This window comes from Camelus dromedarius, chromosome 8, assembly GCF_036321535.1.
Source record: "Camelus dromedarius isolate mCamDro1 chromosome 8, mCamDro1.pat, whole genome shotgun sequence".
Classification (NCBI taxonomy): Eukaryota; Metazoa; Chordata; class Mammalia; order Artiodactyla; family Camelidae; genus Camelus; species Camelus dromedarius.
The window spans coordinates 82,717,356-82,729,712 of record NC_087443.1 but is presented as its reverse complement, the minus strand read 5'-3'; the positions used below and the strand labels follow the sequence as shown (position 1 = coordinate 82,729,712).

General features: G+C 63.0%; 1 protein-coding gene across 6 annotated transcripts in view; it reads left to right on the top strand.

Moving 5' to 3' along the window:
• The window catches only part of STK32C (serine/threonine kinase 32C), an 88,170-nt gene that overhangs the window by 52,423 nt on the left and 23,390 nt on the right, over positions 1–12,357 (top strand). For all 6 annotated transcript variants that reach the window (XM_064488569.1, XM_064488568.1, XM_064488567.1 and 3 more), the window contains one exon: positions 1,252–1,307. In XM_064488569.1, coding sequence (XP_064344639.1) covers positions 1,252–1,307 — 56 coding nt within the window. The remainder of the gene's footprint in view (positions 1–1,251; positions 1,308–12,357) is intronic.

Below are 12,357 nucleotides of genomic sequence, written 5' to 3'. Positions count from 1 at the left end.
ACCTGGGGCACATAGACCTGGGGGGCGCATAGACCTGGGGGGCACATAGACCTGGGGGGCACATAGACCCGGGGCACATAGACCTGGGGGGCACATAGACCTGGGGGGCACATAGACCCGGGGCACATAGACCTGGGGGGCACATAGATCTGGGGGGCACAGACCTGGGGGCACATAGACCTGGGGGGCTTCGGCCAGACTGGCCTGGGCCCTGGGCAGAAACGGGTTCCCCACCTGGGGTGCTGAGCCGTGTGTGGGGGAGAAGCCTACGTGGACGCAGTGAACCCCGTCTCGCGTAAGGAGAAAGCGTTGGTTTGAGAGTAGGCGGAGCCCTGGAAAGCCGTCCACACCGCTCTGCGCTCCGCAGGGGCTCCTGCTGCCGGGCTGTCAGGGGTTAGCGATTAGAAAAGCTGCCATCTTCAGCGTCTCTTTCCTCGCGGGAGCGTGGGGGGCGCTCACTGTCTGATTCTGTGGAGAAAGTTGATAGAAACAAGGCCTCGAGGGCTCCCACAGGCTGCGGACCTCCCCCATTATTAGTCCTGGGCTGTTGCAGGCTCCCCTCAAGTCGGTCCAGAGACTCCCCCAGGCACAGTCCCCAGACTCTGCAGGACGGGTGGCTGCTTCGGAGGCTCTGGGCTGCTGATCTGCGGGTCTTCCTGGGTTCTGGCCACTTTCACTGAGGGCTGCTGGGTGTCTGGGGCTGAGCTGAGCTGCTCCGGTCCCTTCTGCTTCCATCGTCCCGCCTGTGGGCTGCGCGGCCTGGCCTCACCCCGCTGTGAGCGCGGGGCCCACCTCTGCCTTGGCTCAGGCCCTTCTGGTACCCGGGCTGGAGCTCAGCCTGCAGCAGCACCACGGCCGGCCCTCCTCCGGGGTGAGGTGGGCTGCAGAGGGCTGCAGCACTGGGGGCTCTGCATAGTGTTGGGGGGCTCCTTATAGCATTGGAGGCTCCCTGCAGCGTGGGGGCTCCCTGCAGCAGTGGGGGGCCCTGCAGCGTGGGGGGCTCCCTGCAGCAGTGGGGGGCCCTGCAGCATGGGGGCTCCCTGCAGCAGTGGGGGGCCCTGCAGCGTGGGGGGCTCCCTGCAGCAGTGGGGGGCCCTGCAGCGTGGGGGGCCCCTGCAGCAGTGGGGGCTCCCTGCAGCATTGGGGGCCCCTGCAGCGTGGGGGCGCTCGGGGGCTGCTCCAGCCAGGGGGCTGTGGCAGGCACAGGGCCTTTCTACCACCTCACCTGGCATCCCTCTGTTTTCTCTGCAGTGAACTTGGACCACTTCCAGATCCTGCGTGCCATTGGGAAGGGCAGCTTCGGCAAGGTAAGGCCCCCGGCAGGACCAGACCAGCCGGACCACGGTGAGGGAAAGCCCGCCCCCCACCTCGGGTCTGTTGGTGGAGGATGTGGGTGTCCTTCCCGCTGAGCAGGCTGGGGTTACTGGGGGCATCAGGGCGGGTGTCAGCTGAGCTCACCACCGCCAGGGGCTCAGTCCAGGGCCTTGGGGGTCTCGGAGCTCAGCTGAGGGTGCAGATGGCACGGCCTCTGGGCTCTACAGGGGCTGAGACCCTGACACCCACTCACTCTCCATACAGAAGGCCCTTTTGCAGCATTTCCCTGTCTCTTTCCTTAGAGACGGGAGCCAACTCGAGACCTGAAAGTGGAGCGTCTTAGAAGCCGCTCCGTGGTGTGGCTGACACCCTGTGTCCGGAGCCACAGGGACACTCGGATGCCACAGTTGCAGCTAAAGCCCAGAGGCCAGGCTTCACCTGCGCCCGTCCCTCCAGGCCATGTGGGAGCAGGGTGGAGGGAGGGGGTGGCCACGCTACCCTTGGCCTCCAAACAGGCCTGCCCGGAGCGCACTGTGCCTTCGCTTTGGTTTCTCTCGGCCGGATCCCAGTTGCTGATCGCCCCCTTGTCCTGCCTAGAGACGGGGGGCAATTACAACCCAGAGGCTTAGGGAGCTCTGCAAGGGGTCAGATCAGCTCTCGGGACCCTGCCGCACGGGCCTGGTGTAAATGGGTCGCCCTGAATGGACAGTGTCTGTTCAGCTCAGAGGCCTTGGCGGATGAGTGAGGCCTTTGCACCCTCCCCAGCCCCACACAGCCGGCTGGACGCCGTGACTGTTAAGCTCTGTAAGCCTTTTAAAGGGATCGCTGCGCCGCCAGGGCAGGCTCCGCGGGAGTCTGAATGCTATTAATCACCTCCAGTTCGTTGTATCTCAGTGCCGGCTGCCTTAGGTTACCAAGCCTGGGGTAATTATAAGCCCCTTTTCTCACATCCATCGGAATGCCTTATGCATGAGGAAGAGAGTGTTTTTAACATCCCTCTGAGTCAGGAGCTACCCAGTGGGCCCGGGCCTTTTGTCGGCTGTGCAAAGGTGGTTGATCCAGAAGCCAAGGTCCTTAGCTGGCAAGTTCGTCAGACACGGAAGGCGGGCTGGGATGGCCTCTGCCGCCTGGCTTCTCCCAGGCGAGCCCCAGGGTGTGGAGAGGTGAGAGAGGTGGGCAGGTGGAGCTTAGGGGGACCTGCCCCCTCCTCCCCCAGTGGAAGACACCAGCCCAGACCAGGTTTGGGAGGATGGCTTGTACAGGGAGACACAGGGTCCTCCAGATAGCTGAAAACAGGAGGAGGAGGGAGCTTGGGGACCCTTGGGGCAAAGACCGTCGGGGCGGAGGAGGCTGGTGGGCATGGGGCCGTGAGGCCGTTCCCTGTCCCCACCCCCCGCCCCCCAGGCTGGGCCTCGCGCACCCTTCCTGGGGACAGCCCTCACGCCCCCTCTGCACAGCCAGGTGGTCCCCCCTCCCCCACGGTGTCTGCACAGCCCCAGGACTCTGGCTCCTCTGACCAGTCCTTGGTTTTCAACAGCCAGCCGGCCGCAGGGTCCCAGAAGTGGGGCTCTGCAGAGTGGTGACAGGAGGAGGCATGGCGTCCTGCCAGGGTTGTGTCTTAAGATGCAAGTTGTGGTGTAATTGGAGGGCTACTTCCTGCTCCCTAATTAGGCCGCCTAATTAGGCCTCCAGGGGTCTCTGGGCCACGGTTGCCCGCTGTGTGTCTGGAATGTGGGCAGGACGCAGCCCGCCACAGGCCAGGCCCCTGTCCTCCAGCCGCTCCCGGGGTCTGGGGCACTGACCCCACGAGGAGAGGAACTAGGGGTTTGGAGCCGGCCCCAGCGTGGGCGGCTGTTTGCACGTGGCCTCACTTGAGAGGGTGTGCGCGGGCGCAGCCGTGCCGGGGGCACTGGTGAAGGCTGGCTTTGTGAACTGCTGTGAAACTCCTCTGGGCCGAGCGGGTGTGAGCATTCGGCAGCCCCCCACCCCCGACGTCCCCCCACCCCCGCCGTGGACAGAGGTGCAGGAGTCAGTGTGTCTGACTTGACTGGTCTGTCCCCAGCTGCTCCTGGAAATGGACTGTGCAGACTTGCTGTGTCTGGGCCTTGGGTACAAAACTGGATAGTGTTTTGTTTTAGGTTTTATTTTTTAACCAGTTTTTTATGGTGGTGAATTACACATAACTTCGAAGTCAACATCTTAACCATTTTAGGCTCGTGGCTCCGTGGCACTGAGTTTGTTCACAGTGTCGTGGAGCCGTCACCAGCGTCATCTCCAGACCTTTTCAGCAGAGGGGGGCTGGTGGCGGAGGTCCAGCCCACCCCCCGTGATAGTGAGAGTGCAGACCCCACTGGCATAGGGCGTGGACTGGGCTTTGTTCCTGGGCATTCGGGAACGTCATGGCCTCCTGACCACAGGAGGAGGCTGGGACCGTCCTCAGGGCAGAGAAACCAGGTGGCCGTGAAGCTGGGGGGACAGTTCCCGCCCACCCCCTGCCTGTGTCCACGCAGCACTGGGAGCTGGGAGGCTTCCCACGGCCGTGCCTGTGCGGATGTGAGCCCCTGGCTGTGGGCCTCCATGCAGGGGAGGTCAGTGAGCCCCACAGGTGTAGTTGGACTGTGGGCCTCCGTGGTGCTGTGTGGCAGCCCTCCGCCAGGGGTTGTATGTCCTGGAATCTCAGATTGCAAATGACAGACGGTTAATTCAAGAGAGCTGGGAAGAGGTGACAGATACGAGCTAATGTCACCAGGGTGGGAAAGGGCAGTGTGGCTGGTCCCCAGGGTGGCTGAGCTGGGCTGGTGTCGTGCCAGCACTGGTGGTCTCTGCCCACTGGGCCCTCTCTCCCAGCTCAGCTCCGGATGACCCCGACCTCCCTGGCCAGGGAGACAGGTCCTCCTGCCCTGGGCTGAGATGGCTCAGGGCAGCCCTCCGGTTGGCTCCTGCCCTGCCCCAGTCACCGTAAATGGGGCTGCAGTGGTTGGCAGTGACCTGTCACAGCAGAAGGCGGGCAGGGGCCCTGGGGTGCGGCGCTGGTCCCCGTGTGCGGGGCAGCCCCCATGGTCCCTGCCTGCCCCGAGCGTCGCTGGAGCAGCTGCGTCTTTCCCAGCAGAGGCGGCAGCTGGAGGGGGTTCGAAGGCAGCGTTCTTTTGCGGGGGTGCGTGCGGTAGGGCCCTGGTGAGGGGGCGCTGGGCTCAGACCTCTGCCTTTGGGGCCCCTGCACAGCTGATCTGAGCATGGCTGACCTTAGCTAGCTGCCGCCTCGAACAGGGCTTTGGAAAACCACCATTGTGAAGAAGTGGTTACTGAGAATGGAAACCTATGAGCACATGGGTTTTTCATCTGCAGGTGATCGCCACCTGGCAAGAAACCAGCAGAGATGTCAGCAGGGCTGGCCTGCGTGGAGGCCCCTGGCCCTACCTCTCCTCCCCCACCTCCCTCCCCGGCTCCCCCTCCTTCCTCCTCCCCCTCCTCTGCCTCCCAGCCTGGCCTGGCCTGCTTCCCAGAAAGCCTGGAGCTCTCCCCCTGCGCCAGGCCTGAAGCTGCCCTGGGGAACCTCAGACCAGCCCCTGGGTCCGTACTGGGGACACCAGCCTTGTGGACTAGGTTGCAGGCCCCATACCACCCCCTGCCAGCTCCAGCACACAGCCTGCCCACCCCACACCCACCGGGGCTGGGGTGGAGCCCTGCCCACCTCTGCCCCAGGTTCAGGTTGGGCTCATTAAAAACCAAGCTCCCAGAGGCCTGTTCCTCTGGAACTGTAGGTGGTTCAGTCCCTGCTTGGTTCATGAGCACCAGGGCAGTTCCAGCCACGGGACTGCAGGGTCCCATGAGTGAGGGATGAGGGGCCCCCCCGTGAGCGTCCTGTGCCCCCAGAGGCAGAAACTTCCTTGAAAGGACCCTGCTCTCAGGGTGCCGCCCTGCATTGTTGCATCCACAAAGGCCGCCTTGGAGTTTCTTCCAAGTCGCCCCTCCTCCCTCCTTCCAGCCGGGGTCCCTGGGGTTGGGACCCTACCCCACCCGTCCACGGCCCCTGCTGCCTTTCAGTCCTTGGCTCTAAGCCCCCCGCCCCCTGGCCCTGAGCCCAGAGCTGGAGTGGACGCAGCTCTCAGAGAACTCAGTGGTCCCGGCAGGGCTGGAGGGGAGACCTCAGGTTTTCCGGGACACCGGGCACTGGCCACACTGGGTGCCTGTGCTGACCCCCGGGGCCACATGGGGGCCGTGGGCAGGGAATGCTGGCCCCACAGTGGCTCCTTCTGCCCTGGGAGGAGGGCAGGGCCACCTTGCCCCCTCCTTTGACTCATCCAGCTCCTGGCCTCGCCACCCGCTCTGGGGCCCAACATGTGAGCTGTGCCCACCTTGCTTTGGCCCTTACTTGGGGCCACCCTGGGGTATGTGTCCCCCTCCTGGGCACCCAACCGCCCTCCAGGCCGTCCACGTGCGTGGCCACGAGCCCCTGACACCCAGGCCTTCTGGGCCAGGCCCTACCCCCTTGCCTGGGGCTGGCGGAGGGACCTGGAAGGGCCTGGCTGGCCCTTCAGGCTGCGTCCGGGCTCCAGCCGCCCAGCACGGGGCCGGTACTCAGGGGCTCCTGGGAATCGGGGTGCTTTTCAGGTGTGGCAGGCGTGAGCTCCCCCTGCCCCCAGCTTGGGTCTCCCCAGTTGTGTCTCGCTGGACGATATGGCCACAGTTTACTCCGAGGCAGGTCGTTTAGGTGGAATAATCAGGATTTGGAGAAAGCCAGTCTGTTTCCCGTGGGCAGTGAGGAGGGCGCAGCGCTCAGATGCCCGCCCGCACCCAGGCTGGGTGTGTCTGTGCAGCGGGCCTCCCCCCAGCCGCCAACCAGGCTGTTTTGCGTCCAGGAAGCTGAATTCCAGCTCCAGGCTGCACATACTGCAGGATCATAGAAGGCGCTGTAGACGGGCATTTGCTCGGAGCCCCCAGCCCTGTGGATCAGTGGTGTCTGGGCCCCGTGTGAGGTCTCAGCTCCCAGGGCCTCTCCGAGGCAGGCCCAGTTGAGGGGCACCCGTGGCACCTTCCTGGGCCCCAGTGACACCGGGGGCGGGGCCCTGGTCGGCTGTGCAGGTGGGTGGTGTCCCTTGACCCCTTTCTGGCCGCACCCCTCCTCCTAGGAGTGGGCTTCTCTCCAGGGCTCTGGTTTCCTGGGGCAGGGGAAGGCGTGTTTTCACCGTCAGAGCTTCTGCGGCTCCTTCCCCCACACCCACCTGGTGGTGGGCGGGCCGAAGTCGGGCAGAACCTGCAGGAGCTGCTCCGGTGCAGCCCGTGCCCCAGCACTGCCCACCCCTCTTTCCGGCCAGCCTGGCCTCGCTCGGCCTCTGGTCCCCGGGCCCCGAGCGCCCTGCCTGAGCTCCCTGGAGGCCCCACGTCTGTCAGTGTCCACCTGGGACTCGTTTACAGGGAGTGTCACTACTTTTACACCAGAACAAAGAGAAGATTCTGTTTTGGGGAAGAAACTTCACTCCGTCTGGAGTTTGACATTTTTCGTTGGGCAAGCTTGGCTGTCCATCCGCCGTCTGTCTCAGGGACTCTGTTTCGCTCTGACCCGCGGGCCTTCTCAGCCGCCCGGCTTTGCTCTTCCAAAGCACCAGCTGCTCCCACGTAATTTTTTCCTCTAGTTGAACTTTCAAATAAATTTTGTCAAGATCAAAAAGAAACTCATTGAAATTTGGGTAGGAATTACATTTTAAGATGAAAGGGGGGGATGTTGGTATCTTACCACCCAGGAGCGTTCACGTTCTGTCATGTTTATTACGTATTGTTCTTGTGTTTGTTTTATGTGACGCTGTTGTGTATTATCTTGTTTTGTAACTGTGAATAGGAGATTTTATTTTCCAACTTTTTCCCCAGTTTATTGGACTTTGGTGGCTTCTGCCCCCCCACCCACCCACCGCACTCCCCTCCACTGCAGGGGCCGTGCTGCGGCTCACATAGCCGGCCTGGGCCTGGGCAGGGCTGAAGCAGGTGCAGGCAGCCGAGGCTGGGGCCTGGCTCTGCCAGCCTGTGCAGCACCCACTCTGGGGTTCACCAGAGCTGTCTGGGGTTCAGCGTGCCCCGAGCTGAGGGTAACGGGCTCCTGTGACGCTGCTGTGGGGCGGAGGCTAGGTCTCCACTCTTGACCGGGGTCTAGAGAGCCCCTCACAGTGGGCAGCCAGCCGGACCAGGGGAGCATCGGGAGGCAAGGTCGAGATACGTGCCGGCCACAGCCCTGCAGCAGGAAAGGTGTGTCTCTGGGGGCGGGGTGGAGTCCCAGAGGCCCGGGACCTGGACGCGGTGCTCTGCACAGCAGGCAGGATCCAGGCCCGTCCTGCACCCCAGCCCTCTGGCCCCTGGCCTGTCTTAACCGCTGGGTGGGTTTCTGCCCCCGCCAGCCGGGACCGCTCCACCCCGCGCCCTGCGTGCCCCCTGCCCCGCAGCACTCTTTCTTCCTTTCTCCTCGCTGGCACAAGAGCTGGGCTGGAGACGCCACTGGAGCTCACCCTGGGCCCCTGTGGTGCCTGCTGTCCATGTTCGGGTGGGTGGGCCTGGCCACCCTCCCTTAGCCTAGGCCCATCAGGACACCCATCAGGGTCCGAGTCAGGACACTTGCTATGAGGCAGGGCACGGGTGGGGTGGGGCTGTTCCCCAGCTGTGGGGCCCAGGGACCCTTTTCTGGCCCCACCCGGGGTGAGGTGCCTACGCCCAGCCTCTTGCTCCTGCAGAAGGGCCAGCTGAGCGGTTACCTGGGGAGGGAGGAAGGCCCGGGCCAGCCTCAGGGGATGAAGCATCCCAAGCCCGGGCACATGCCTGTGTTTCTCCAGTTACTGGGGGAGGAGCCCCCCAGGAACCTCCTGACCCAGATCCTCAGGTGGACCTGGATGGGGGGCAGGTGGGCAGGTGCGGTGGGAGGGGATGAGAGTGGTGGCAGTGGCAGGAGTGCAGTGCCGGGGGCTCTCGGCCTCGCCGCTTTCCCGTGGACCCTGTTTCCGAGCGACGCCTCCTTCCCGGCCTCCCCTTCCCCTCCCCCCCATCTGTGAGGAGCCTGCGCTGTGGTTGCCACGGCAACGCCTCAAAGGATGGCAAGTGATCAGCCCTCCAGAGCGTTGCTGTGCCATCTCGCTGAGTTAGCACAGGAGGAGCCGTTCTGGGGTCCGTGTATCCGTTATGGCGGAAACGCCGCAGGGAGAGTGGCTGTGGCTGAGAGCTCAGAGGTGTCGGGCTCTGGGATGTGAGTCTGGCCCCCAATAGCCTCCACTGGGGCTGCTGGAGACAGCCTTGCCTGCAGCCTGTGCTCGGCTCCGTGTGATCTTTGGTTTTCCACTGGTGGTGAGTGCTGCGTTCTGGCCCTTCCATCACCGACCAGCTCCTTGACCGGCTCACAGCCCCTTCTCCTGAGACGTCCAGGCGCCAGGTCTGGACTCTGGATCTTAGAAACCTGCACCTACGGCGTGCTGTGCCCTGGGTGCCAGGCCCAGGCTCTGCATTCCTGGCACACCCTTGATTGTGACTGTGCGGGTGGCATCGGGGAGACACGGGAAGCATCGCTGAAGGCACGCTGGCGGCGGCCATGAGACTTGACGGCGTCTGCAGAAGCCCAGCGGCCCGGGCCCAGCTGCTTGTGGTCACTGCGCGCACCAGTCTGAGTTTCCTGAGACGCCACCCTCGCAGCCACACGGCCTCTGGCTTCTGCTCTAGTCTCGTCTCCTCCCACGGCCAGCAGACTGCCTGCCGCCTGCCCGCTCTGACCCCTAGATGTTGTGGAGCTATCCCCATTTGTCAAAGACCCCCTCCCGCAGGCCCTCTCCTCCAGACCCTTGAGCAGCGGCATTTCTTGACTCCATTAGCTGGGACAGAAGTTGGCTTGACGTTAACGTTTTTAAAAAATTGTAGTAAAATAGACACAACACGAAATTTACCAGCTTTACCACTTTTAAGCCTACAGTTCAGTGGCAGTAGTTACATTCACGCTGCTGTGTACCATCACCTCCGTCCGTCTCTGGAACTTTTTCATCTTCCCAAACTGACACTCTGTCCCCGTGAAGCGCTAACTCCCCACCCCCACCCCCCAGTCCCTGGTAACCGCTGATCTACCTTCTGTCTCTACAAATTTGACTCATCTGCGTATCTCATGAAAGTGGAATCACGATATTTGCTGCTTCGGGACTGGCTTCCCTCACTCAGCACGGTGCCACCCAGGTTCGTCCGTGCAGGAGCCTGTGTCAGCATTTCCTTCCTTTAGAGGCTGAATAAATAGTTTACTGTGTGGATGGACCACAATTTGCGTCTCCACTCACCCGGCTTGGTTCTCCTTTAGGTGAGTATGAGCCACGCCGCGTGAGCCTGGTGCACAGACTTGCTCGAGTGCCCGCGCTCAGTCCTCCTGGGCGCACACCCTGCAGCGGAGTCTCTGGGTCATATGGTGCCTGGTGATATTTTAGTGGCTCAGCCTTTGGGATGTTTTAAAATAATTTAAGAATTATTTTACTTTCACGTGCTGTCGACACCTGGAGGGAGTGGCTTGCTGGGTTCTGTGACTGGTGTGTCCTTGGGCCATGCAGGAATGAACAGAAGGGACACCTGACAAGAGCCCTGGTTTTCCTTAGGGACCCTCCACTGTGTGCGGACATCACGCACATTAAGTAGGTGGCCAGATGGCCTTCTTGGTAGGTCGGGGGTCTCCGGGAGTGACTGGTGAAGATGGCCCTGGCTCCTGCCACGCCCTCTGGAGTGAGGTGGTGCCTCGGTATGCCATCCTGCTCTGGACGGCCCAGGGGCAGGTAGGGGACCACTCAGCCCTGAGTGTGAGCATCGTGGCGGCCCCTCTGTCCTGGCTGACTGGTCAGTGAGCTGCCGGACCTCAGGGAGTGGCTCTCGACCCCAGGATGGTCCAGGGCTCTGTCTGCGACCCACAGAAGCTTCGGGCTCCTGCCGTCTTCACGGGGCCAGTCTTGAAAGTCAGCCCGTAGCATTTCAGTGGGACATTGGTGGGCAGGGGCCCTTGTCCACCTGTGGGAGACAGCTGTGAAGTTCTGTGTTCTCCAGGAGGGTCTGGGTCGGGGACGGGGGTCTCCAGGGCTCCCGGCTGTGCCAGGCTCAGTGGCCTGGAGGGATGAATGCTGAGGATGAAACAGACGGAGCCCCCAAGGAGGCTGGGTGGGGAGCGGACAAGGTGCTGGTCAGAGAAGCAGAGGGGCCCTGCCTGCAGCAGAGTCACAATCAGGAGGTCAGGGCCCAGCTGGAGGGGGTGGCCGGGGAGGCAGGGGCCACAGGGTGGGTGGTACCGCCTCCTCCCTCTCGCCACCACGGGAGCTGACACCACGTCGGGGGTGGTCTGCTCCGGGCCCCCTCACTGAGGCTGAAGCTGGGACGGGACCCGCAGGTGTCCAGCACTCTCCTCTCCTGGTCATCACCACCTGCATCTGTGTTTGGCAGCCTCCCCTCGGGGCAGCATCCGAGACCACTTGTCGCCCGCTTCCAGGTGGCCCAGCGCTGGGTGCACTTCCCGGCCCCTCCAGTCACCCGAGCTTTGCTTCTGTGCCTTAAATTGGCCGTTTCCCACGTGACTGATCCCAGGAGGAGGACGTCCACGTCCACTTCCCATTCTCGTCCAGATGGCGGATGAGGGTCGGCACCTTGACCCGGCTGCCCGGGAGCCAAGGCCAGAAGGTACCTGGTCTTGAGCCGAACGGCTTGCGTAGACCGAGTGGGTGGATGGACGAGGGTGAGCCGACGGCCCCCTGGTGTGTCCCGAGTGTGGAGGAAGCTCCTTGGCCAGACCACGCCCGGGGGAGGCGGCTCCCTAGAAGGTGGGAGTGGTGGTACCATTGCTCCAGGCCGCTCACCTGGGCCTCAGCTCCATTTGTAACAGAGCCCCAATGGCCCGTCCCCACCGGGGGGTCTGGCTGCCCATTATATTCGCCCTTGGGGGAGCCTGGTGACTTTGCACGCCTCCCCAGGATCACAGGGGCCCGTGTTCCAGGCCGCGCCGTCCACAGTGCTGGGCCGTGCACCGCATCCCTTCCCTGACCACGCTGCCCCACGGGCTCTGCCGCCACGTGGAGCTGGCCCGGGGTCCGCCCTGTACCACCGACTGAGCCCCCCAAGCCCGTTCCACACCCCATCCCCAGGCTTCACATCTTTTTTTTTTAACTTTTAATTTTGATCAAACATACACACAAATGGAAGGAGAATACTGACCCACACACCATCTCCCAGAGTCACCCGTCCTGGGTCGGAGCTGCTCTGGTCACCCTCCCGCCCACGCGCCGGGCGATTTTCCCCCCTAAACGTTTCAGTGCGCACCCCCGAGAGACAAGGGCTCTTTCCTCGCACATAACCACAGTACCTTTCACACCCAAATGCTTAACAGTCCCTGATGTGACACCTCCCGATGGCCCCGTGGACGTTTTGTGATCATTTATCATCATTATTCGATTAACGGACAGTGTTGGCCGGAGCCCCTCCTAGGCCCCCCGCCTCTGTTTCCTCATAGCTGCTTTGCTGAGGGTCCAGGTCCTCTGGGTCCTGAGCTCCCCCCGCAGCTTTGACCCCCACCCGGGCTGCTGTGTGAGCTGGCCGTGATCTCGCCCGGCCAGCTCCCACCCCGTTGGGCTTGGCGGCAGGAGCTCCGTCCTGGGGGCTCCTGTGTCTGGGTCACCCTTCCGAGGCTGGCGGCCACTGGTGACTCTCGCCGCCCTCACTTCCACAGAGCTGGTGTGCCGGGGGGGTCCTCACCCCGACACTTTTTCATCCCTAATCAGCTGAAATAATTAAAAAAAAAAACTTTCTCTGCCGATTACGACAGAACCCATTGGGGGTGGAGCTCATCTAGACAGGAGGTGCCTCTTCCCCTCTTCTGTCCAGTTTTCACAGGACGGGGTTGGCTCCAGGTCCTCTGAAGACTGCAGAGCGGTTTCGCTGTGACCCCTCCGCTGGGGTCGGGTCCCCTGCAGTCACGGTGCTCTACTGGCACTCGACGGGCCCCACTGCTGGCTCCTGAGTCCCTCCCACGGGCCTGCGGTCCTGGACGGCCTCCTCGCCTGCCGGGGC